The sequence below is a fragment of the Heliconius melpomene genome, chromosome 19 (genome assembly GCF_056956725.1).
Source record: "Heliconius melpomene rosina isolate 202511_hmr_F chromosome 19, ASM5695672v1, whole genome shotgun sequence".
NCBI classification, from domain to species: domain Eukaryota; kingdom Metazoa; phylum Arthropoda; class Insecta; order Lepidoptera; family Nymphalidae; genus Heliconius; species Heliconius melpomene.
Window position 1 is genome coordinate 15,255,194 of NC_140407.1, and position 27,242 is coordinate 15,282,435.

The 27,242-nt window shown below is 32.9% G+C and overlaps 3 protein-coding genes across 4 annotated transcripts; 2 read left to right on the forward strand and 1 right to left on the reverse strand.

Annotated features, from left to right (window-relative positions):
- The first annotated feature begins 69 nt into the window (after positions 1-69).
- On the forward strand, positions 70-900 carry LOC146529009 (chorion class CB protein M5H4-like). Its single transcript, XM_085202558.1, has 2 exons — positions 70-230; positions 487-900. Exons 1-2 carry the CDS (start codon positions 180-182, stop codon positions 844-846), a joined length of 411 nt encoding a protein of 136 aa, XP_085058684.1. The 5' UTR covers positions 70-179; the 3' UTR covers positions 847-900.
- Positions 901-2,990: 2,090 nt separating this feature from the next.
- On the reverse strand, positions 2,991-23,752 carry Hexo1 (beta-hexosaminidase 1). 2 transcript variants are annotated; one of them, XM_085203347.1, is made up of 16 exons: positions 23,621-23,752; positions 19,906-19,974; positions 17,190-17,323; positions 16,455-16,585; positions 15,896-16,001; positions 12,410-12,573; positions 9,604-9,712; positions 9,154-9,275; positions 8,836-8,970; positions 7,916-8,021; positions 7,400-7,578; positions 6,944-7,042; positions 6,289-6,409; positions 5,939-6,031; positions 4,705-4,852; positions 2,991-4,166 (listed from the first exon to the last, which is right to left on the reverse strand). In XM_085203347.1, exons 2-16 carry the CDS (start codon positions 19,959-19,961, stop codon positions 4,082-4,084), a joined length of 1,788 nt encoding a protein of 595 aa, XP_085059473.1. In that variant the 5' UTR covers positions 19,962-19,974; positions 23,621-23,752; the 3' UTR covers positions 2,991-4,081. The 2 variants fall into 2 exon arrangements, with proteins under 2 accessions (XP_085059473.1, XP_085059472.1); XM_085203346.1 differs by lacking the exon at positions 23,621-23,752 and adding an exon at positions 21,911-22,087.
- On the forward strand, positions 23,585-26,758 carry TfIIEbeta (transcription factor IIEbeta). Its single transcript, XM_085203349.1, has 6 exons — positions 23,585-23,725; positions 24,257-24,367; positions 25,133-25,295; positions 25,688-25,797; positions 26,029-26,206; positions 26,474-26,758. Exons 1-6 carry the CDS (start codon positions 23,664-23,666, stop codon positions 26,732-26,734), a joined length of 885 nt encoding a protein of 294 aa, XP_085059475.1. The 5' UTR covers positions 23,585-23,663; the 3' UTR covers positions 26,735-26,758.
- The last annotated feature ends 484 nt before the right edge of the window (positions 26,759-27,242 follow it).

Below are 27,242 nucleotides of genomic sequence, written 5' to 3' on the forward strand. Positions count from 1 at the left end.
CATATAGCAATACCAATACCATAATTTAGCAATTACTTTAAACAGTATTTATTAGGAATTATTTTGTAATAGACGATCGCGTATGACGTAAATACTATAGTGCGTCTTGATAAACGTCTAATATATATAGGATAGTGGGTTAGTCGACATCAATAAAGAAAAGTACTTACTAACTAGATATGGAGGCTAAATTTGTATTCGTTGTCTGTTTACATTTGCTGTGCTTAAAGGTTTGTATATATTTTTTTAAATTATTATATACAATATAAATATTTCGTCCAGCTTTCCTCTCCTAGTGTTGAGACAATCCGTTCCCTGGAAAATATTCCTTGCAATTTTTGAGGCTTTGCATGTAAAATGGCGGAACTAAACGCTGCGCTTTGTCTATCAGAGTGGCGAAAATAAAATGATTTGAGCGAGGCGGTTTTTACTATTAGTTTTAAACATACTCACTATGACGCAATTTAATTTTTTTTTTCTCTACAGCACGCCTTCACCCAATGTATGCCAGCGGCGATAATGCCAGAATTCGCTAACCCGATGGCAATGCCAAATGGCATGCCAGGACAATTCACAGGCCAACTCGCCATGCAAATGCCACTGCTGCCATCTCCCAGCTTCTCCATTTTCGCGGATGGCTTAGTTGTAGATGGTCTAGTATCGGTTACTGGTTCAATGCCATTCCTTGGCACGGTGACACTAGGCGGTACTTTGCCAGCCAACGGCCAAGGCAGTGTTTTGTATAGCTGCGGGGACGGCCAGGTTGGTATATATAACGAAATGCCAATGCGGGAAAGTGAAATTGCAGCTGTTAGATCGATGCCAGCGGCTGCTGTAGTAATGTAATTGTTTTGTTTGTTCGTTGAATAAATGTGTATTTTTTTGATTATTCATATTTTATGTTGGATTTTTATTTCTTTTTTGGTTGATTCCCTTCTTGTTTTTTTTTATATTGCTCTCATAATATAATGATTTTATTAAAGTTACCTAAGTATCTTAACCCATATATTCCCGTTGTGATACAGTCGCGCTAAACAATGTTCCGTCCAATGTTATAAAACGTTCTAGCTAATTTACTTACTAGCGTATTGAGTTGCGGAACTCAACGCCACACCTCGTCTTAAAAGAGCGAGAAAACAGTAATAATTATTTACCACAAGCCGGACCGAACCCACACCCATCGATTAACACTCACACACTGTCTTATTGCGACACGGTCTCTATTTAATGCAAAATTAACACAATTAATTTTATTGATTCAATAAATTATAATAGGTATTTCGTTTTAGTTTCATACTAAAAATACGTGACACACATAATAATTGTGCCACTAGTTTAGTCGTAGTTTGAATAAATCACGTTCGAGGTACAAACTGTTAAGTAATGGAGATAAAGAAACATGCATTATTACTAAATTATAATATTTTCTACTATAGACCTTATAACATAATATAGTACTATCTCGATTATCCGGCCCTTCTTATACAGATTCGCGATTATCCGAGCTACTAATTGTTATACCAATTATATTAAATACTAGCAGCCCCAGGGTTGTCTTCAATCTTTAGAAAAAGCTCATCACACTTCACAATTTCAGTTAATACTGTATACTGTATAGTAGTTGTGCTGTATTATGACACTTCCGTACTTTCATCCATTGCGTCATGGGAATGGGCCTGGAGACCCTTTAATTGGTTCTCATCACTGAGACTTCGGAAGGAGGGGGCAGACTTGTGACTTGTGACTTAAGACACTTAAAAGAAGAGATAAAAGAAAAAATGTTCGTGGTGCTGTCGAGGGCATTAAAATAATGGGGAGTATAAAAAAGTACTCATTAACTGATGAACAGGAACTGGAGCTATATTATTAAGTAACTTACTGTAACAAGTTACAGTAAGTTATAGAAAGATAAGTCATCTTATATGGCAATAAATTAATTTTTAACAAAAACAAAAACCGACTTCTAACAACGAACTAAAAAGTGAAAAATAATTATATAAAGATTTTATAATTTTGAAGTCGGTGCCAAGTAAAACAAACAGGCTTAGTAATTAGATATTGTAGTAAAGGTGTTGTAGCATTAGTTTGACACCGACTTCAAAATTATAAAATCTTTATATAATTATTTTTCACTTTTTAGTTCGTTGTTAGAAGTCGGTTTTTGTTTTTGTTAAAAATTAATTTATTTTACGATTTTTAGTGATGGGTAGATCTTAAAATGATGCTTCTTGAACGAGTGGTGATGGTGGTGGTAGTGGTTGTCAACGAGTGGTTGTGATTGTTCTATGTAAAACTTCATTTAATTAGCTATTATTTTTGTGCAAAGTTACATTTTGGTATATTGACAAGAACAAACATAAAAAGTATTCGGGTGAATTCGGAATCTCCCTTTTTTGAAGTTGGTTGAAAATGAGAACATCCTCTTTTTTGAGATTGGTTGAAAAGAAATGCAACGATCAGGAATCTCACTTCTGACATCAATTTAACAAGTTTTTGCTTGTAACTATTACAGTATAATTAATTTTTGACCAAAAAAAACAAACTTTCTCAATTTTCTCCGGATTCCATAATCGAAACCTAACCAAACTTTCAACAAATTATCCTTGAAGTGTATCCTTTCAAATAAAAAAAGAATCATCAAAATCGGTTGGCGCGAGATTGAGTTATTCGGCTATTAGTCGCGCACATGCATAATGCAAATTTAAGACTTATGTGATTTTCTCATGGATACCATTGTCAGACATGGACCAAAAAAAAATAGGACCATTCGGGAAGCTATACCTTTCAAATAAAAAAAAAATTATCAAAATCGGTCCACCCAGTTAAAAGTTATGAGGTAACAAACATAAAAAAAAATAATAAATAAATAAATAAAAAAAAAAAAAAAAAAAATACAGTCGAATTGATAACCTCCTTTTCTTACAGAAGTCGGTTAAAAAGATTGCCAATCTACATTAGGATTATAAAGACAAAAAAATAAAAGACTACAATATTATAAAATTATATGTTATTGAGTTGAACTTGTATTACATATTAAAAAGACAGATTACAATTTGTGTTATTTTAAATAAAAATCAATCACAAAAATATAATTAATATGTTGTATATATATATTCAAAAATGCTAACTGTTATTAGTTATATAATATAATTAGTTATTCATTTTATAGCATAGCTAAAAACGACAAGATTTTTTATTTTACCAAAAAGTCAATTTTGCAACAAATTTAAAATATAAGTATTACCTATTTTATAATCTCATTTTAAACCTTTGTAAGGCAGAGGGATTCTGGGAACCTAGTGTTAAGACACTTCCGTTCCCCAGTTCTCGCCGAATTTGGAGACATTGCTTGTTGAATGGTGGAACTCAACGCTGCGCATTGCCTCGTTATAGGAGCGAGGAAATTATTTAAATAATTAATTCCCACAATCCAAACCGTTTTTACAGTCACAGCCTTAGGCTCCTGCGCAACGACTGCCTTATTTTAAACTTAATTTTATTGTTAGAAACATTATGATGTACGAGTATGTAGTGTCGATACCCATTACCATTCCCACTCATATAAAACAAGCGCTTAGTCGTGTATAACCTAATTTACGAGCCCGTCGTCGTTTGGGAAGATGGTTGGTGTCGATACTGTGATTTCGTTCTATTTTATTATATTTGTCATGTTTGAAAGGTAACGATTGTTAAATTGTTAGTAACTTAATATTTCTATTTGATTAAAGTGACTTATTGTTAATTCAGGGCAGTCTTGAATTATATTAACCTCAGACCATTCTACATTGTTTTAGTTTTTATTTTACCGCTTCTGATTTCTAATACTATAATATTTTTTTGAGATATTGTATAATTTGTATTATCGAAATATTTATAAATTTATTTATTAAAAATATTATTTCCATGTAAAATAATTTGATTTAAAATAAACATGCTGTATAATACACCAACTTTGTTGAATATTACTATACAGTCTGTTATTTTTAATTATTTATGTTTATTACTTATTAAAGAATTGGAGTTAGCAATTTAGGATATATATTAATATTTAATACATATATTATATTGAAAATTTTCGAGTTTAGGCATAACAGTAGCCCTCGTTTTGATAACACCACTCAGGTTCGAGAGATTCAGATTGGATCCCGTGGCGCACTAGACGTTCCCTGTAAATATTGAAAAAAGTTTTCAAATTATATAAATATTGGACTTTGACACAAATGGTCTAATTTTAGATAATAGTTACTCATATAAAATAAGTTTCAGTTTTAATAAGCCACTACAAAAAATACAGTATAAGGCTTATAAAGAAATGCATTAATAAAATAAAAATAAATAAAGCAGCTTCACGCTGTATTCTTCACATAGCAGCCATTTGCCTCTGCATGTCTTAGCTTAGCGTTAAGACACTCCGTTCCCTACTTTCCACCAAATTCTGGACGCATTGCGTATTGAGTGGTGGAACTTCTCGAGTGGGGATCGAACCGTTTACAATCACACTTTCTGCCTCTGCGCCACGACTGGACTGCATGCATTAATAAAATTCATGAAATTCAACAAACGGTTGCATTGATATAAGACAGTATGACGTCATATCATGGCGGCTGCTGTTTCGCGTACTTGGAAATTCCCCTCATATTAAGTCATAAGCTGGCAAGCAGTCTGCAAATAATATTTGTCACTGTCATGTAAGGGGTCCCTCACCTGACGTTGAGCATGCGGTACTCGGCATCCTGCCACGGCGTGTCAGGCTCGGCCCACACACGCTCCGCCATGGCAGCCGCGCGCGGCCACAGCCGCCCCGGCACTGACGCGGAGTCCGACTGCTCCGTCCACAGCGTCGCCTCGCCACCTGCCGTGTCATGTGACATGTTACAGCTCTATCGTGTAAGCTTAGTTATGACACGGTCGCAGCGCCATCATAAGTAATCAACTTAACTGAAGTAATAGTTAGTGTCAATTCGGGATATGCTTGTGCAATGTACATGTGTGTTGTAGTGTTATATAATACTAGCGGACGCGCGCAGCTTCGCTTGCTTATTGAGGGGTGAATTCTAATAAACCACGAAACCTGTTCATTGAAATATTTTTAAGAGTCTAAATTTCAAATTTTAGAAAAATCCGTGGCGATTTAAAGATTTTTCCATACAAATTATCAACCCCTTATTTGCACCCTTAGAGGGTGAATTCTAGAAAACCATGAAACATGTATTCAATTAAATACTCTTAAGAGTCTGAATTTCAAATTTTATAGAAATCGGTGCCAATTTAAAAAAAAAACAATACAAACTTTCAACCCCTTATTTGCACTCTTAGGGGGAGAATTCTAGAAAACGATGAAACACGTCTTCAATTAAATACTTTTAAAAATCTAAATTTAAAATTTTATAGAAATCGGTGCCGGTTTAATTTTTTTTCCATACAAACTTTCAACCATATAATATCCCTTTAGGGTCAAAATTTTTCAAAATCCCTTCTTAGTGGATGTCCAGATTACGAAAGTAAGCATCTGTCCAAATTTCACGTTTCTACGCACAGCGGTTACGGCTGTGCGTGCGTCTTACCTCAGTCAGTGAGGACAAGTCCTTTTATATATATAGATTATTGAACAACGTAACTCTTCAGTTAGTAATACAGTTAGTTATGAAACTTTTTATAACTACCTCTAAACTCTAATCCAACAAGCACCTACGAATCTATACTAAAGTGTAAAAAATATTATTTGCTCCTAAGGTATAGGTAGGAGTTTATAGCTTATAGAATTTGGGGGTTTCTCGCAGGGAGTTATAATCTGGCAATGGAGAAATTCGTTTCTAATATTATTTCCAAAAAAATATTACAAAATTGAGCTTTATAACTTAACTGATTTATGATGAAAGTATTAATATACGAAACACCTGGTCAAAGCCTAAAAATCTAATGAAATTATTATACATACCTAATATCTGCTTATAATATTGCTGAGCCATTACTTTTGGGCTGTTTTCGTATACTTTTTGCCAGCCGATGTACGGTGAACACCAATTGTTGCCTGAAATAAAAAAAAATCCAATGTGAAAATAGAATATATTTATATTACACAAACACGGAAGCCGTTAACTTTTGAAATAATTAATTTGGCAGTTTTAATAATTATTTATTTTAGCCATTTTTGGAAAAAAAAGATCAACAGTTGTTTTTCTGGAATGCGATTTTTTTTTCCACTTTCGAATGGTATAAAAATGCACTAAACATAAAAAAAGGATTTAGCAATCTTACATTCTAAATCAGTTTTATATAATAACTTACCTGACCCGACCCAGGCACCGAACCCGCAATCAAAGTAGAGAGCATCATAGTTAGACATAATGAGACGGTAGCCCTTTTCCAATAAACCCTTTATTTGGGGATCTGCCCCTGTCGTCCATACCTGGAATTTGTTACAAAATATTTATTTATGTATGTACAATACGGTCGACGAGTCATGGTCATTGTGCACTCGGGAAGAAAATTATCAAAAGTAAGAATTCTAAAATGAAATCAGCGCAGCCATCTACAGCTGACTTCGGTGGTCACGATTTATCGACCGTCTAACTCTTAAGATCACACATTTGTCCTCTACAAATTCATATCAAGGCTTGAGTTTATCTTTTTAAGTATTTTGTTGTAACATTTTTTTCGTTTCATTGTCAGAAAACTTATAACACATTTTTTCATTCGTAGTAGGATATATCCCAAATTTTATCAGTGCATGCGTATAACAAACTTGGTAGATAAATCATCACCTTACGATCTAATATCATTTCAATTTTCTATCTGTAGCATACAGAGAAAAAATACGGCTAATGTTTTTTTTCAGTTTTACGCAAATGGAATAACAATAATTCATTCCCTTAGTGGAGATTGACCCCTCAAACTCTGGCCTCTACTAATATTAATCCATTCCACGTTCCATTATACTTACTTGAATTATGTAATCATCTTTATTAAGGTATTTATCAACGTGGTTGAATTCAGTGAGCGTACTCGTCCATAGTATTAGAAGCACACGTTTGCCGAAAGCCTGTAAAATATTTCATTTATATATATTTTTTTTCATAATAGGTTTATTCCCAAACACAGCCAGGTAGGCAGGACAGAGGGGACCTTGGATCCTAATGTTAAGACACTCCGTACCCATAAAGACACTTTCATTTCCTACCTTCCGCCGTATCTTGAATTTTCTGAATTAACAATAGGTTTCCTGTGCCTACCCAAAATACTAGTAATGAATGTGAGTCGCAGCACATACGTCTGAAGTTGCGTTACTTGCCGCATGTAACTAAAGTCTAACAAGCAAGAACAATGACGCAACGACACAATAGTCAATGACGTGCCAACACAATGTTAATGTCATTGTTAATGACGTGATATGACATACCTTGTGAGCCCGCTCCTGTGCTTCACTCTGGAAGTAGTTCCACAATTTCAAGTACGAGGGTCGATCGAGTCCCCATTCCTTTTGTGCCATATATTGTTGTATTTGTTGTGACGAGTTCCAGCAACGCTCGCTGACCTCGTCTCCGCCCATGTGAAAGAGGTCCGTTGTTGTGAACAGTTCTAGAATTTGAGTTTTTCTTTAGTTTCACACTGTATCTCGCAAATATCAGGGTAAGCAGAGGGAACATGGGTACCTTGTGTATGTTATATCTATTTTATTGATGTGATGTATTTATTATGTCTTATTTTTAAAAAAATATGTATATTCTGCATTTCTTCTCTATAAATTATTACTGTGCCGTCATACTCCCTATTTTTTTTAATTCACGTATTAATATATAAAGAAAAGAAAGCAAAATTAGAATTGATGATAAAATTTATTAAAAAAAAATTGGTGCAAATGACTGCCTAATCGCTAGGATTGTCTTTAATAAATACAACAAAAAACAAAACAAACCAGCCATGTCGGTATATATATCTTGAAGTACGTCGTACAACTCGGGCTTAGTAGGATTGAGTTGACCACATGGCGGTTCCACACAGTATGAGGCCCATGGCTCAGCCTGGAAATAAACATATTTTCTTATTAATATTTAATTATGGGTTTTGATTTATTGCTATATACAGGGTGGAATTGTCAGCACCACTTTAAATGAAACCACAGTTTTAACTTGTCTATAAAAGCCTAATATAATTCGGAAAAAAAATAATTCCCAAAAATGAAAAAGTTATTTTTTCAAACAAAATAAATAATAAAATTATCGTTTTAAAATAAAAGGCCATTTGTAAAGTATAACATAGGCACGCACACACTTACCTGTCAAATCGGAAACGTCGCACACGTATGTGTGCGTCACACGAAATACAGGTATGGATAAAAATCCAAACTGTTGGTACCTTGATTAATTTCTTAGGTGTGGGTTTGAAATATATTACCCTATATGCAGTTTCAATAAAAGAAGCGCTGCCTCTTCCACCCTGTATAGGTATACACATGTACATATATTTATTATGTGCAGTATGGCCACTACCAGCACTATCTCGGCACACTGAGGAGCTTCACGTCACAGAAATGTAGATGCTGAGCTGCAGTCTGATCGCGTACTGCCGTGCCGTGACGCACATGAGAGCCCATGGTCTAACCACCGAAGACTTTAAAGACCGTGCAAAGAAAGTGTAGTTGGTTGAGTATGAAGGCAGACCCTGGCAAAAGCCGAAACAATTGCCAGGAGGGAGAAAAAGAAGTATAAGTACGCACGGGAGCATAATAAATAAAACATATGTGTGTTTTTAGACATATTTTCAGACATATTTTCATATATATATATATATATATGTGTGTGTGTGTGTGTGTGTGTGTGTGTGTGTACACATTACCTTAAAGCAAACAGTGAGGCCAGTGTCCTGCCAGCCCTCACCCACGTGCGCAGGCGCGTCGAACTCCGGGATGACGCGCACGCCGCGCTCGAGACCGTATTGTACGATCTCGCGGATCGTCTTCGCGTTATATACCTTCAAAATTATGTTCATTACATTGATTATCTTACATAAATCACTTTTTACTTACACTAGAAGAGGAATTAATACATCCTAACGAACAAAATGCACGATAACTCACTCTTGAATTTTATCATTAATTTATTTTATAAGTATGGAGAAGGAAAGACTACATTAATATACTAAAAACAAACTTACTTTACTAGGACTATAAGCGCCATATTTAGTCAATTCAGGTTGTCTGGAGGATTCTAGAGGGAAACTTTGACTATCCGTTATATGCCAGTGGAATGCGTTTAACTTTACCATAGCCATTGCCTCTGAAATTTATATTATTATACATTATTATGAGCATCGCGGAGCAAGGGCTCAAATCATCGAGTTTCGCAATCAGAGGAATGATATATTTAATAATTTAATTTCCTCACTCTGGTATCGAAGCAAAGCAAGTCGTTGAGTCCCGCCACTAAACACGCAATGCCCCAAGAATGCTGCGAAAAGTGAAGAGCAGAATTGTCCCAACACTAGGTTCCCAGGTTCACTCTGTCTACCCTGCTATGTGCGAGGAACGCTGCGTTGGTAACAAAATGTCTTAACGCTAAATTCTGTTTATCTGCCTCGCTATATGCGAGAAAAAAGTAAACATACCTAGAGTATCCTTAATAACATCGACCTCAATAAAATTTCTTGCAGTGTCCAAAAGAATACCTCGGTATGGATATACTGGTTTATCGTCAATTGAAGCATCGCGTGCGATCTGAAAAATAATTATTATATACATATTAAAATATAAAAATGAGGATTAAAAAGGAGTGTCTTAACACTAGATTCCCTCTGCCTAACCAGTATCTGTGTGCGGGATACAGCGTGAAGCTGGTTTTAAAATTTAAAAATATAAAAAAAATGGTCAAGAGCTTATTGCTTTTTCTCAATATTTTTTTCTTTCTAAAAAGACAAACATAAATAATTATAAAAAATAAATCTATATTTACAAAATTAATTTATTTTAAAAGAAATATCAAAAAGATCTTAATGCAAATGTTTATGTTAATAAAACACATGTGGATAAAAAAGAAAATTTTGCTTTAATTTACATAATGAGTGGCAGGTTTGTGACAAAGATGTTTTGTACGTCTCATTAACCCCGGATCTATATTGGTCTTTATGCATATTTTATTATTTTTTGCTTATTTTAATTATCAAATAACTTCTCTTTATTCTTATCAAATAGCATTTTTTACTGTTTCCACTTGTGGCAGAATAAGCAGTATCATATTGTTAAGATTGTTGTCCCCTACCAATAACATTTAGTCTACTGTAATAAGTCGATTAATGAATGTTCGTTTTTTTTTGTATTATTTAAAATAAAAAATTTAATGTAATTAAATCATCCCGCACACAGCAAGTGGGTAGGCAGGGAGAGCCTCGTGTTACGACTCTCTCTTCCCCACTTTTGAATTTAGCACACGTACAGTATTATAAATATCGGCCTGTATTTCTTTATAAAAAAATAAGTAAGTACAGAATATAAAAAACCTGGTTGCGCAAATGTACAAAGTTTGCTGCAAAACCGACTGGTTGTGGATTCGATCCCCACTCGAGGAAAGGAAATATTTATTTAAATTTATATTTTCATTTCTTCGCTTTGGTGTCGAGGCAAAACGCGGCGTCGAGTTCCGCCACTCAACACGCATCCAGAATTCGACGGAAAGTAGAGATCGGATCAAATCTTAACATTGGGTTCCCTATGCCTACCCTGCAACGTGAAGCTGATATATTTATTTTATTGAAAATGTTAATTTTCCCCTACACTCAAAAAAATAAAGAAACATAAACAAACAATAGTGTATAGATAATGTCGAGATTCATTTATAGATCTAATCTGTCAAATTGAACCCAATTTTACTTACTTAATTACCAAATCGATTAGTAATGCATTTTAATAAATCGAATAAAAGATTAATAAGTTTAGGCATATTTTCTATTTTAGTAATAAATAAAACCGACAAATTGTTGTTGTTTTTATAATGCCGGAACGCAGTTGTGGTGCAATAGGCCGGCGCGGCGTCTGACTGAAAATACGATACCTGTTGATCCGCCCCAACTTTGATTATATGATTATATTATATTTATTTTTATTTTCTCACTTTGGTAGACAAAACAAGTGGCGTTGAATACCGACATTCAACACGAAATGCCACGAAAATTAGGCGAAAAATTAAACGGTGTATTTAATACTAGGTCGGTTGACTCTACTACATAGCCTCCTATAGGGAAAAAAGCGTAAAACGGCAAAGAAAGTTTATACACGTTATATGCAAAGTTTATCACGTACTTTAGCGTCCTTAATTTTCTGCATACTTTGTGTATACAGAAATTTGAGAACGCCAAAAATCTAAAAAAGCGCAAAAAAATTCTTTAACTGGTTATTTTCCGATCATATTAAAAAATATTGAGCATTGAAAGATAACATTTGACGGATCTACACTGTTTAATTATATTCGTAACGTTAGTGGGGGGTGGGTTTGATCCCTAGTCAGGGGAATTATTACCTGTACATAAACTATCTTGGTTTCGCAACTCTGGTAAGAGAAAGCGCTTTGAGAGCAAATTGAGCAGATAGACTAATGTGGTGTCTTGTCACTAGGTTCTCTGCCTAGTCTGCTATGCAGTGTGACTCTGCTTTTTTCTTTCGCATTTAGGCCCTTCAATGAAATTAAATTTCCAGGCATTGCATGTTGAGTGGCGGAATTCAACGATTTGCCTCGTTACCAGAGCAATGATATGAAAATATTAAATATTTCATTCCCTGAGTGGGAATCAAACCCACAACGGCCGTATTTACAGTTGCACGTGCGTGCTGTTCCGCCGCGACTTCAAATACCTAAGTAATAATACAAACATTAATAAAAACCTCTCAAAAGTTACTGAACGATTAATTTATTTATCGTGTTCGAAATAAAGAGACGCGTACATATAGAACGTTGTTATGCAAATATTCCATGTCAACGATCGACAACCGGTTTGTGTGATGCTAAAGGACGCTATAATGTCCTCGTCGATAATAATTTTAACCTGTATAAGGATAATGTGAAATTGCCCAGATATATATATTTTTTATTTTTATCACATGTGACGAAGAGACCGTCGTTCCTCGTGGCGTATAGGCACAGTGTATTGCCTTCAGAATTAGTCAGAAAGTAGAAAACAGAAGTGTCTTAATGGGAACGGTTTTAACACGATACAGTGTGTAGCTAAAAATATAAAATTAGCGTCACAATACAACCCGCATACAACAGGCATCCATAGGCAGATAAGATGTTTCATTTCCCATTTTCCGCTGAATTTTGGAGGCATTGCGTGTTGTGGCGGTGTGAGTGGCGGAATTCAACATCACGCTTTACCTCAACATTGGTTAAAAATACAAAATAAACAAAAAAAAGAAATAACTTACCAACAGATGTTGTTTTATATCATCAAACACAATTAATTGTGATAAAGTTTCCAAACCATTCCTTAAGCCAAAGAAGTTATCAGCTCGTATGGTGGCATTGATACGCTCGTTGGACTCGGCGGATACTCGTACAATATAACTTTCGTCGAGGTCCAGGGAAAATTCTAAAATAGTAATAGTAATAAATGGTAATAAAGACAGAAAACCTAGTGTTAAGGCACTCCATGCACCGTTGTTTGGCGTAGCCCAAACCCACGTCTTACCAATTCGGACCGGGGAAGTACATATAAACATTCACCCAAATCCAACTTGGGTGGGGGTAATGAGGAAAAGTTTTCCATCTAATAATATCAAAATTATCAATAATGAGATCCGAAACTGAAACGGAAATACTCGAATTTGGGCAGATAGTTGAGAGTGAAGTGTGCTGACAATAAATGCTCTCTGCCGTTGAATAAGCAACCGTCGCTTTTACAGTCAGACGCAGAATCACTACACCGCAATAATAATAATAAATGTATGCAATATATAATAATAAATTAAAAAATGTCAAATGACTATTAGTTGAGCTCAACCTTCAACTTTAAATCAATATTTGGTTCAGTACTTATTGAAACAGTTGTTTTTTTATAACAATAGCTCTTATATATTTTTTAATAAATATGTAAACGATGTTTTTTTTTATTAAAATATGGTGTAAAATGTGCTATAAAGAATATATTTCGTTTCCTTGACGTACAATATAAAAAAATAAAAATCAGTTATTATAATAATTATGATGATTGTCATGATAATGTTTATCTTTAAATGTCTCAGGAAGGACCCAGCTTTTACCTGCAGCCTTGCCGGCGTGGTCATATAAAAATAACAAAGAGTTGTAGTATGACACATCGGACATTCTAAACGTCCAAGGAACTCAGACCGCAGCACTATGGACAATGGTAGAACAACGGCAGATCAAAAGTCATTTTTTCAAAGTCGTCCCTAACGTACAATTTTTTTTTTAATTAATAGTATAAGAGTGGAACTTTAATGTTATGAATTATTTTTTCGTGAATTACATTTGGAATATATATTTATTCATCGTCAATTGTCATTCGTGAGAATGTCTATTTCAGGTAGTTCACTTTGATACTTTAAACATAATTTCCTTAAAAAAATGTGCAAGTAGGTATAAAGTGTTATATATTTTTGAAGAGCCCATAGTATGTAGATTTTAAAACATTTATTATATTGTGGATATCGTGACTATATTTTTATAAAAAATATTAACAATAAGTGAAGTGAAAAAAGGTACGTGTTTAAAGTTCATCGAGACTTTTAACAGTTACCGACGTCTCCCGACGCGTTATATTTGATGTTGTTTTATAGTCCAGATATTCATAAATAACATTTATCAAAAATCAGCTGCAGAGACCTGCAGACTGAGAAGTTATCACGAAAACTACGAGACAAGTCAGGGGACACGAAAACTCTATCTATTGTAGTTTCTAATGTTTTACTATTTAATTGATTAGATTGTAGTAAATTTCCATAAAATTATTGTTATTTATTGATAAAAGGTCGTTTTATCTTCATTTTGCACACTTTTTGCACAATCATTTATTCACACTACCCTCATTTATAAAATTATATGAAGAGTGAATTAATTTCAAAAAACTATTACAAATTAGTAATAAAATTACTAACAGACGTTTTATTATTAAGTGTTTTCACTAAATTTCAAAATGACGAATATTTTTAGTGTTCCAAGCGTGAATTATTACTCCCATACATTAAAGGTGCAGGGTTTACGTTCAATAGGAGAAGAATTCGCACCTTTTTAAATTATTTGAGGTTCCTGGTAAAGATGTTATTGATTGAAGAATTACTTATAGGTCCCGACTTTTCATCCTAATAAACTATTGGGCTTGTTAATTTCTTTTTAGATTTATGCAGTCGGGGTGTTTGTTTTTTAATAAATATTTTTTTATTTTTCAAATTTTTGTTAGGATTCATTATGGTAATGACAATTATGATATACCTTTTTGAAATCCTCGTGTTAAGCTCTTCAATTTGATACCCATATTGTGGTATTCGAAACCAAAAAATTTTTTTTTCACTAAGTCCAATGGCGTCCCACAGCCGCCATGATTATTATTTTTTAACGTCACCTATCTAAGAACACTTGGGCTGCTAAAGCGAATATAACGGTACCTCAATTATGTGAATCCGTTCAGCGGTTCTGGAGATACAAGGTAATAAAGAATATTGCATACATATATACATACATACATACATACAAAATACGCGCGAAAACCATAACTCTTCCTTAGCAGTCGGGAATAATAATAAACTAATTTAATAATGCATTTTTACTATTATTACTTTAATTTTTACTATTATTTACTGAAAACTTTTCTTTTCATTATTTTTTTATATATATATTCTCCAATAAAAGTATAATATCTGAACGTCACCTAACGCACTATTTCATATTTTATGCCTGTGCAAAAATTCAATTGTTTATCTTAACAAATAAAAAAGTTATCGATTTTTGATCTGATACAGACCTCGATTTCCCATAGTGCGCAGGTGTAACTTAGCCCAGATGTAATATAGCCTGTAGGTTAAAAGCCTTTCGCTATAAATTAGTAGTTGCTGAGATCATCGTTCAACCAGACAAACTCTTAACCTTTATAATATGACGTATAGATATTCTGACCAACTCAGACAACTCATAACTCTAAAACGGTCCAGCCATTTACGTTTAAAAAACAAAAGAAGATATTCCTTCAGTGAGACACTTTCATATGATATCCAAAAACTTGTTCTGTCAGAGAAAGTCCGTAAGTTTGCAAATCAAGGTCGCCGCTACAATTTATATAATCTCTTCATCAATAATAGTATCGTATTGTAATAAAAAAAATATTTAGCTACCTATGTGGCGGATCTTAACGCCACGCCATGGCTTTTTAGACAAAAGAAACAAAGACTCGCCCACCGAGGGTTCCGTACGGAAACGAGAAAAGTCTAGAAACTAATATAAGCAAGTTATTTCAACGGAACTCAACCCTGCGTTCTGTCTTGTCACTAGAGCAAGGAAATGAAATAATTAATTTCCCCGAGAGGAGATCGAATCCACAACTGTCTCATTCACAGGCAGACTGTCAGATGTAGTGCCACTGTGCCGCAGTATGTAACAATAATGAATGTTATAGCCGAAATTCATTTAATGCACGAATGTCGCTAGTATTTTTGGAATACTCAGTTTAACCTTCAATTTTGAATCAATATTTGGTTGACTACTTACACTTATTATAACAGTTGTTTTCAATAACAATTGCTATTATTTGATTTATTGCAATTAATTAGTCCTACTTAAGATACTGTGGTTTAATTATAATTTTAATTATAATGCAGTTTTATCTTGAAATAATTTGCAATATCCTTCATACACACATGCCTCATTTTTTTTAATAAATTAAAAGTAACATTTTCCCTTACCTTTTAAATCTGGGTTTTCGTTAACAAGATATACGTATACGGCTTTGCCAGTGAACTTAGGCGATAAGCCTTTTGGAACGGCTTTGGCTATTAAATTCTTCAATCTCTGTAAAACAAAATATATATTACGCATTCTTTCACTCTATCTTTAGTAGATGCCTAAATTGGTATAAATATATTAATTTATTTTATTTTTGTAGCTTCACGCTGTATCTCGCACATAGCCGGGGAGACAGAGGGAACTTGGGGACCTAGTGTTAAGACACTTCCGTCCCCACTTTCCGCCGATTTCGTCAGAATTTTTTTTACCAGAGCGAAGAAATTTAAACGTTTCATTCCTCCAACTAAGAATCGAACCCACAATCGCCGCGTTTACGGTTAGCTGTCATGTTATACAAATCTTTGTATAATATGACGTCGACGTCTTAATAAAACTTGTCACAAAGATTTTTTTTCATACGAATTCAAATTAAATTAGTTCAGACATACTATCTATTTTACTTATGAATTTTATCCTTAATGTCTAATTGCCTACATAAAATAAATAAAAAAAACTCACCCGACCAGCTGCATTCATCAAGTCATCTGACCTTCCACGGTTCTTGATCTGTATTTCTATATTGTTTATATTTATTTTGGACAAAAAACGACCTAAATCCGTCGCTCCTGTTGGTCTTGGCCATAGCACACCTATAGAGTAATAAAGTAACTTTTATCTTTCGAAATAAGTTATAGCTAATATATAGATCCGCCACTCAACGGATGTACGTACGCACGTAACGCCTCGAGAATTGGGCAAAAAGTGGGGAACGGATATATCTTAATGGAAACAGAGTGTCTTAACAATAGGTCCCCCTTAGTGTCTTAACAATAGTAGGTTTCCTCTGCGTACCCTGCTAGTTGCGTAAGACAGTGTGAAGCTAACACTTGACTTTTATTTGGATTTTATGTAATATTTAATTTAATTAATAGTAGCGTATGATTTCTTGTTATTTAAATCAATCATTCTAAAACCAACTACACTCCATGAATAAATGATTACAGGATAAAGACGCCAATGCTTTACATTGATACTTGAGACAAGGTTAAGGCAGACAGTACAAAAATAATCTAGAATAAGTAGGTTATATTTAAAGACATTATTAGTGTTATTCAATCCATTGAGAATCAAAAATATATGTAATTTAAAAGAAAATTGTTCAAAAAAATTATAATAATCCAAATACATAGTATACTTGTACATTATATTTGTTATTTAATATTTTAACAAGTAATTTTAGTAATTAAAACTTACCGTATTTATTGCAGAACATCTTGCATGCTTCCAGGGATAGTGCCGGCTCCGAGTCCTCAGGGTTATGTTTTAGTTTCACACATTTGCTACCTTCGCACTGCCACCGCCACACCGGATGGTCTTTTGTACTTACACTATTTAATTTAAAAAGAAAATAAATCTATATCTATAGGTACTTATAGCAAAATCGTAACAGATCGAGGTCTATACATGGAAGATATACCAGAAAACTTACTGGGCATTTATTAGTATAATAGAACCAAAAAATATTTTTGTCTTTTTGTCTGTGCGTTTATTCACGCTAATCTCAGGAACCGCTTAACCGATTCAAAAGCATGTTTTCACTAGTGGATTCTGGCAAGCGTCGCTTAACATTTAGTGTTTGTTTTATTACAATCGGCTCATAAATAAAAAAGCTATATCGATTTAAAATATGTTATATATACAACTGTTTTATTGAATTGGCTAAATCTTTACTTTCCGATGTTTTGTTGATTGATATTGTTTGTATATTAAAACTGTTTGTCTTTCTGGTGGTCCGGACTAAATCAGCTACACGCTGTATCCCGCACACAGCAGGGTAGGCAGAGGGCACCTAGTGTTAAGACACTCCGTTCCCCAATTTCCGTCAAATTCTGGACGCATTGCTTGTTGAGTGATCAACGCCGCGCTTTGACTCGACACCAGGGCGAGAAAATTAAAAAAATTGAATATCATTTCTTCGAATGGTAATTGAACTTAAACACAAGGAGCAGCACGCCAGGTTGGCATCAAGAAAGTGGAAAGATATATTACTTTACTGATATTGATAAAGATAATAACTGAGACTGATAAAGATTACTACTATACTTTTCCTAGAATACTTACTATTAATACTTTTAATTAATGAAGATTTAAAAATATAATGACTAATAGCATAGGATCTATTGTTTGTACGAATCCTCGCATCATAATATTATTAAACATGCAACAAGAACTATTGAGTAGGTATACTCGTATGTCGGGCATTGTGCTTTATCAGTGTAATCGATATAAACACTTGTTGATACTATTGATAACGTGCGCTATTTGAGAGACAAATGATGAATAATAAAAACAATGGATCTGATAGTGTTTGAAAACAACAATAATATAAAGTTAAATTTGCATGAATTATCTATTAAAGCTGATTGGGAACCTAGAGTCAGGTAACTCCGTTCCTATGATCATAAGATAGTTCCGTTCACCACTTTCCGCCGAAAATATGAAATATTTCATTTTCTCGAGTGAGAATCAAACTCACAAGCTGTCGAGGTTACAGTCGCACACTTATGCATCTGCGCCACGAATAGTCTCAAACAAAATAAAAACATAAATAGGAACTTGAGATTATCATAACATAATTATAAAGTATGTAGAGTTGGAAATCTTGTTTAAATCGGTTTGCTGCCGGCGCCTCTTAAAACGCTGTCATGGATAATACCTGACTAATACTGTTACTAATACAGTTAAAATAACTCAAGCTATTTCATAGTTTTTTGAAGTGTATGCCACATTAAGCAAAATATGTATAGATATTTTAGAAAACGTACAAAAATTAAATTGCACTCTTTGGACTAACATCCTAATTGCTAATTCGAGAAACTGCGTGTTGAGTGGCGAAACTTAACACCGCGTTTTGCCTATTTACCAGAGCGAGGAAATTAAAATATTCAATAATTCTTTCCTGGAATCGAACCTACAACGTTCGCGTTTACAGTTTGACGCTTGTATACCAACGTATGCGATAACACAGTGCTGCTACAGTAATAAATTGAAAATAAAAAAATGTATTGAAAATGTTTGATAACCTTTCATTATTATAGTTATCGATCATTGTATCACTTTATCTAAAAGTATGTTTTTACCCCGGAATCCTTTTAGATATCATCACATGGGCATCGCGTCGATAAACATCAGGTATATTTTAACCTGAATATAAATAAAGTACCTACTTGCAATATTGGGCCGATTAAATCGCATAGCAGTTGAAAGATGAAATTCAAAGAAAAATATTATAATTCATAAATATTTAATTGCCCAATATATTGGCTTATTAAATGAACTATTATTTTAATTGAGCAATATATTTATTAAATAAACTATTGCAAATAGGTATATAGGCTAAGGCCAGTGGTGGAACAGGGAGTCAGGGACACAAGTTTAAGACTGTAAACGCGACTGATTGTGGGTTTGATCTCCACTCGAGGCAATATATTTTATTTTTATTTCAATTTTCATTTCTTCGCTCTGATGTCGAGGCAAAGCGCGGCGTTGAGTTCCGCAACACAAAACGCAATGCCTCCAAATTTCTGGCGAAAATGGGGAACTATCTAAACATTATGTTCCCTTTGTGTACCCTGCTGTGTGTCGGATACAGCGTGAAGCTGAGTTTAACATTATATTTTAACACTAGCGCCCCACTCGCGGCTTCGCCCGCTTGAATTTCACAAGTATTTATTTACTAATCTGAATTTCTTTCGTGCTCTAATAACATTTTATTATTTGAATGACAATATCGATCGATTAAAAACGAAATATTCAGGCAATACAATAAGACAGTTCTAGGTTCCAACTCTACGAGGGGAAACTCAACGCCGCATTTTGACTACTACTATATTATAACACCCGCCACTCAGACTCACTCCAGAATACAGCGTCAAGTCAACAAAAGTAAAAAATACCAAAAACAACTTACCATTGAAATATAATGAATAAACATATTATATTAAAATATAACTTTTCCCGCCACATTTATACCAAATATCTGAAACAAAAACATAGATATTAGTAAAGTGTATACCTATATGTCTATGGCCATATATTTTATAAAAAATACTTGTTTTATTGTATTTTTAAACTAAAGGCCACCGTGACGCAGTAAGACTAATCTATCAGTGTACACATTGGTTCGTTTCCCATTCGAGGGAATTAATTATTATTATTTTCCTCTCCTCCTAGACTTTCTCCTCCTATCCTACTAGGTAGGAGGTATATCCAGTAGGTATATCCAGTAGGTACTATAGTATGACTAATGCGTTTAGAACGTGAACCTCAATATCTTTATATTAGTGTAAGAATATCTTTATTTGTTTTTAGAAAGACATTTCTCTTTCTTCAATTGGTTCATTTCCGTCAAAACAAAATCAAAATATAATTTTACATAATAAAATATATTGCGTACATCTAGTAAAACAACTACTACTTAGAATTGTTTTTAACCGACATCTGTAAGAAAAGGAGGTTATCAATTCGACTGTATTTTTTTTATATTTCCTTACAATCTTTTTAAATATGTAACTATCATGCCGTCTTTAATACGGGGAAACAGAAGTTTCAGGTTTTTTCCCGTTTGAAGTGTAGGAAGGGAATCCAGTAAATTAATTCTTATACAAATTATAAAATTGTAACTGATGATAATAATTAATGATGTAAATAATTATCCTTGCGCTTCGCCCCGCAGTAGTACGGTCGAAGTGTTGTAGCTGAAATTAGGTTTTCTGAACTTTTGCGCATTGTTCACTCGAAAAATAATCAAAAGTAATAAACCTAAAATCAAATTTGCGCGGCCACCTACAGCTAACTTATTATACTTCGTTCAATTCTGCAACATCAACACGATACACTTTTCATATATTGTTCAGAAGAAAAAATGCATCTCTGCGTTTTAGCATCTTGACAGAACAAGAAAAGGTGTAAGAGAAATGCGTAAAAACCGGTAATAGGATGATAACTTACTGTACTATAGATTAAAAGTCAAATCTAATTGTTATTTTCTTTACGTTACAAGCCTTTGATTTCTTATGTTGAATAAAGTTAACGAAAGAATAAACTTTGACGATGTTTAGTGATATATCTCTCTACTTTTTGCTCCCTCATTATTACTACGTGAAAACACAAAAGTATAAATACAACCTTCATTTCGCACAACTGTTATTGAATCAACGGAAAAGAAGTCTAGACAGTTGATATCGATTTTTCCTCGAAGCACTTTAATTTTATTTTGTTTTGTTTATAATAAAATATACATACAGTATATGAATGTAATATTTATATGTAAAGTAAGGATAATATCTATTACATAGTTTTAACAACAAATTATATCAAACAGGAAATAATGACGTTTCAAAAGTTCCTGAACGCCTTATTACCTATTACATTAAAAAAATAATTAATATGAATACATAATAGGTTCATGAGTTTAATATATTTTTATCTATGCAATGCGATTAGTTGTGATATACGAGTAGGTCTAATTTCTATTAGATTAACTGAAATCTGAACCTTAGGTATTCGGGCCCATTGACGCGAATAAATCTTTTTATAATCCTATAAGACACTATCAAATTACAGCAATTTAATATAATTTGTACAGCTATGTAACACCGCTGGCCCCCTTCGCTCTGTTATTGAAATTATAAAAACTATATCTGCTTTAATATGTTACATCCTAATAATCTGGATAACACGAGAGGACATGTAAATATATCAAAAGCAAATAACATTTGACATATGTACACTTAAGTAAAAAAACTAACAAAAAAGTTCACTGACTCAAACTAATGTTACTAAACATTGTTGTTTATATTTAAAAAATGTCCAATAACTATTAATAAAATAAAATATACTCAATTACAACAGTATTAAGATCTATTATTGTGATATTGTTAAATAAATTCAATTCGAAACGTGTTCAAACGTACCTCAATCAGCGCTACAACCACTCGACGTCGCGAATGCCGGCACAGTGACATACGTACTTGTTTAAATATAGATGTATTTTCCCGCCTAATTTTAAAGATGTCAAACAAGTTATTGTTTTTTTTTTATTTATTCTTATGTTAATCAGGTTGTTAATTTGTATGACATTTTGCATAATACTTTATGACAAAATAAAAAATATTAGCTCCAATGGCTGTTTTGATGGCTTATAGTTTTTTAATTAAGTAAAATATTGTGATTAAAATTAATCTATTTTTTTATATATATAAAAATTGACGATTGTACCTAATGCTGACTTTTTTTATTAGCTTGACGCTGTATCCCGCAAAAAAGCAGGGCAGGCAGAGGGAATCTGGGGACAAAGCTATTAAGCATTATATGCTTAATGCTTAGTGTCAGACGTTAACGCCGCGCTTTGCCCCGTTACCAGAGCCAGGAAATGCAAATGAAAATGCTCCACGGCCACGACTGGCTACGAATTAGGCAGGCGAGTAACTTAAATAAAAACTGAGTCTGAAACTAAAACTAAACTCGATTTACAAATAAATACGAATATTTTACTCTCACGAAAAACAAGCCTTTATATGAATTACTACCAACTCAAGTCTCAAATGCAGCTTCGCCTGCTTAAATTTATTGTTATATTTTACCCAGACTGTACAAAATATTTACATATGTTGCAACCCTTATGTTATTCTGAAATATTACTGTAAAGTAAGGCCTTAAGTAGCTTTTGCGTGATAAACTTCCGGACAAAAGTTTAAAAGAAAAAGTTTATTAGATATTACTAGGCGCATTACTTTGAATTTATAATTATGAATTAGATCGAAAAACGTGTTAAAAGTTTATCAGCCTTAAGAAATGAAAATTATTACAATATTTTTAAAAGGAAACCAATACTCAGGATTAAACATTAGCGCTATATTGCTAGGCTTCACCTTTAATTAACTTAACACATTTATTTTATCATGCTTCATTGACATTGCTGTCAACTTGTAGATCTTTTCATTTTACTTCTAAGCATTTGATTTAGTAGAGCAAGAATAAAATATAAATATAAATTATGTAAAGGTAGGTTACGGTTATACTACTATTTCTGTCTGTCTGTCTTCTATCTCTGATATTTAAATTGGCAAATAAGTAATAGAGTAGGAAATATTAGATTTCTGTAGGGAGCTCTATAGCTTTTATTATTTAATACCAAATACCGTACGCTAATTTATATTTCTAAATGTTTTTTTTTATAACAATTTATATTTAAAAATGTTAAATTTATTTCTCTTATGTAATAAAAGTATATATATGATGACGAATATACATACTTGTTTGGCATATACATATTTATATTATTCCACAACTGCTTTACAATATAATGTGCTATCTTTTTAAACTGGTCTAATAATATTTGTTCCACACTATGAAGCATTTTATATAAATAAACATATTGCTACTGATTGAAATTATTCAAGATTAATAAATAATTATATATAGAAATTATTAATTTTATTAATAATTTATTAATAATTATAATAAAAAATATAACGGTAATACGTCAAATGGATCGCAGCCAAGTGATCTAATTTGACATTGACATTTGACATAAGAGGTAAAACAATTCTGATTTGACATGAAATACCAATTTCGATAACGAAAACGATGAAAACAGTACATTATAGTTAAAATTTACTCACTTCGTTCACTTAAATCGGATAATTATAAAAATATACAATTAAAATGGATCCAGCACTGTTAAGAGAACGCGAGGCGTTCAGGAAAAAGGCACTTGCTACACCAAGGTATGTAACATTACTTGTTTGCATGCTAACTGCTGCAAACACTATCCCCTTCACTTACCTTAAACAACCGAATAACTTTCTCTTTCCCGCTTGCAATTATAACATTGATTATAAAACATATATTGACGAAATTTTATTGATTTTTGACCAACTGATTTTGTAAACATAATCAGTTATTGTTGAATTTCTAATTAATATTCAATTTTATAACTTACTGAACTTATGCCAAATACTTAGATATCTCTTTTACACAATTATATGTATGTATGTATATATCATGCCTAAAAATAATATATTATAAATAATTATTACTAAACATTTTATAAATTAAGTTGATAAAAAAATAATCTGCTAGCCTAAAAAAATAATCTGCTAGCCTAAAAAAATTGTTTTTATTTTATTCTATTATTTTGAAACTACAAATTGAAGCACTTGACCTTATAAGGTATATACTAATTGTTGTTATTACTAATATGTATAGTCTTAACAAACCAACAACATGAAGTTTATATTATATTTATCTTTTTACAGTGTTGAAAAAAAGAAGAGAGATGACTCACAACTTAAAGATGACAAAAAGAAATCAAAATCATCATCAAGCTCATCCTCATCCAATGCTGCTCCTAAACTTGAAGGATCTAAGTAAACTTAAATTTTTGTATTGCTTAATGAAACCCAAGCAAATTTCTCCACTCAGAGAGGCTAAACCAGAAACATTGTTTTTGTGTACATTAAAATTATACTGTACTTTGTCTTGTTACCAGAGCAAGAAAATTAAAATAATTTACTCCCGCCCCCCAGTAGAAATCAAATCCACAACATAACTAAGTTACAGACAGGTTATGCTGCTGCATCATGATGGCTATGGCAAGCTAAACAAAATTTAACATATCTATAGTAATATAAAAGTTTGTTCAATGTGTTTGCAATTTGTGTTCAATGTGTTCGTTCAATTGGTTGAGAATGCTAATCTGTGTATCATGCTAATATTTTGGTGTTGAATTTTAATTTATCAAAGAATGCTATTAAACTCCAAATAAACCAATCCACCCAATAAGTTCCCAACAATTAACATAAGACAATATGGCCTATAGACCATTAGAAATTCTTAGAATGTGTCACATAGACAACTCTAAACTATCAAAACTGCAGTTAATAATTAGTGTAAAGATATCTTGAATATAAATTAAATTGAACCCATTGGTGCTCCATTTGCCTTGTTTTTTGGTCCCAGGTCAAGGACAAAAAAATAATATTTTCTTTTTTTTGTCTGAGAACAAGATAACTTTTGGTGTTCAATTGCGCCACATAACACGACAGTCTCGAAAATTAATTAAAGTTAACAACCCTGCTACAGTGTTGATGCTAAAAAAATAGTAATATAAAAAAATATTAAATACTTTATAGTTATAAAACAATGGGTGGCAGCTCTTCCTACCGTTTCGGTGTGCTTGCCCGTATTGTTAGACACATGAAGTCAAGACATCAAGATGGAGATGATCATCCCCTGACATTAGATGAAATATTGGATGAAACAAATCAATTGGATGTTGGTAGTAAAATTAAACAGGTAAATAAAATGTTATATACTTGTTTGTATTAATTATTGTTATAGACATTTATATATTATATTGAAGTTTTAGTTTTATAATGGAGTATCTTACACTCCATTCCCAATGCACTGTCGAAATTATCGAGACATTGCATGTTGAGGGACGGGACTCAATGCCACTCTTTAGTCTCTTTACCAGAGTGAGGAATTAAAATGTTAAATATTTTTTCCCCCAGTGGAAGTGGAATGGAAAAAGAGCATCCCTTTTTAAAATGTTGATACATAACACTCAATGTTTCATTTATTGTTTTTTTATTTGTAAAACAAAGGCTATATAAATATCCTAAAAACCTATTAATATTTTTATTTTGTATACTTATAGAATTTTTTTGCCTTATTTTTTTTTACAGTGGTTACAAACAGAGGCTCTACAAAATAATCCCAAAATAGAGTGCACAATGGATGGAAAATATATATTTAAGCCTGTCTATAAAATAAAGGATAAAAAGTCCTTATTAAGGTATTGTTTTTTTTACTTCACGCTATATCATTTTACCAGAGCGAAGAAATAAAAATAAATCATCATTCAAATCATCATCATCACATTCAATGGGAATCGAATTCACAACTATTATATTTACAGTCATACATTTGGGTAAATGTAGACAAGACGCAGGGTTGGATTCCTCCAGGGGGTTTTAACTTTAGATTCGAATATTATATTCATATTTCTTATTACATTATGTTTCAGATTATTAAAACAACACGACTTGAAAGGCCTTGGAGGAATCTTTCTAGAAGATGTTCAAGAATCTTTGCCCCACTGCGAGAGAGCTTTAAAAAATTTAGCACAAGAAATATTGTATATAACACGACCTACTGATAAGAAGAAAATTTTGTTTTATAATGATAAGACTGCTACACTAGATGTTAGTATTTTTTTAACATAGTGTTAAGACGCTCTGCTCTCATTAAGACATCTGTTCCTCACTTCCCGCCAAATTATTGCGTGTTGGGTAGTGTACTGAACGCCGCCCTTTGTCTCATTACTAGAGCAAGGAAATGAAACAAAATCTGAAAAAGGAAATGAAAAATCATTATTTTGCCTTTGCCTTATTCCATGCTATATGAGGGATGCAGCGTAACAATTTACATTAAAAGAATTTACAAAACTTCAATTTTTTTTTTTACTTCAGGTTGACGAGGAATTTGTAAAATTATGGAGGGCGACCGCAGTAGATGCAATGGATGACGCTAAAATCGAGGAATATTTAGAAAAACAAGGAATCAAATCCATGCAAGACCACGGACCTAGGAAACCTATAGTGCCTAAAAGAAAGAAAGTCTCTCAGAAACGAAGACAGTTTAAGAAACCCAGAGATAATGAGCACTTAGCAGATGTATTAGAAACTTATGAAGATAACACATTGACACAAAAAGGAGTTACTATTAAGTAAAATAAATATAATATTTGGAATATAGTTTTGTTGGTTTTATTGTAATAATCAGCTTCACGCTGTTTCACAGGTAGGCAGAGAGAACTTAGTGTTTAGACACTCTGTTCCCCATTTTCTGCCGGTTTCTGGAGTCATTGCGTGTTGAGTTGTAGAACTCAACGCCGCGCTTTACCAAAGCGAAGAAATGGAAATATAAACGTAAATAAATATTTCACTTTCTCGAGTGGAGATCGAGCCCACTACCGTCGCCTTACAGTCACACCCTTGTTCCGCTACGCCACGATGGCCTAATTATAAAATTAAAAAAATATATGAAATAAATTACGGTATGCTAAATAATAATGATCTAGACTAATTATATTTTTTATTTATTATTACACTAAAAAATAATTCACAACAAATAAAAGCCCACTTGTCTTTTATTACTACGTTATTTTACAATAAACGAAAGATGGTAAGTTGAAAATAAAAGTAAATTTTAATAATATTTGCCACACTACAGAAATTC

Bases quoted from the DNA above. Each gene is read 5' to 3' on its own strand.
- LOC146529009 (XM_085202558.1), top strand. From the start codon at position 180: ATGGAGGCTAAATTTGTATTCGTTGTCTGTTTACATTTGCTGTGCTTA. The intron at 231-486 runs GTTTGTATATAT...TTTTCTCTACAG, and splicing joins TACATTTGCTGTGCTTAAAG to CACGCCTTCACCCAATGTAT.
- Hexo1 (XM_085203347.1), bottom strand. From the start codon at position 19,961: ATGTGGCGGGAAAAGTTATATTTTAATATAATATGTTTATTCATTATA. The intron at 16,002-16,454 runs GTGAGTTTTTTT...TTTGTTTTACAG, and splicing joins TGATGAATGCAGCTGGTCGG to AGATTGAAGAATTTAATAGC. The intron at 8,022-8,835 runs GTAATGTGTACA...GTTTATTTCCAG, and splicing joins GCCTCACTGTTTGCTTTAAG to GCTGAGCCATGGGCCTCATA.
- TfIIEbeta (XM_085203349.1), top strand. From the start codon at position 23,664: ATGGATCCAGCACTGTTAAGAGAACGCGAGGCGTTCAGGAAAAAGGCA. The intron at 25,296-25,687 runs GTAAATAAAATG...TTTTTTTTACAG, and splicing joins TTGGTAGTAAAATTAAACAG to TGGTTACAAACAGAGGCTCT. The intron at 25,798-26,028 runs GTATTGTTTTTT...ATTATGTTTCAG, and splicing joins GATAAAAAGTCCTTATTAAG to ATTATTAAAACAACACGACT.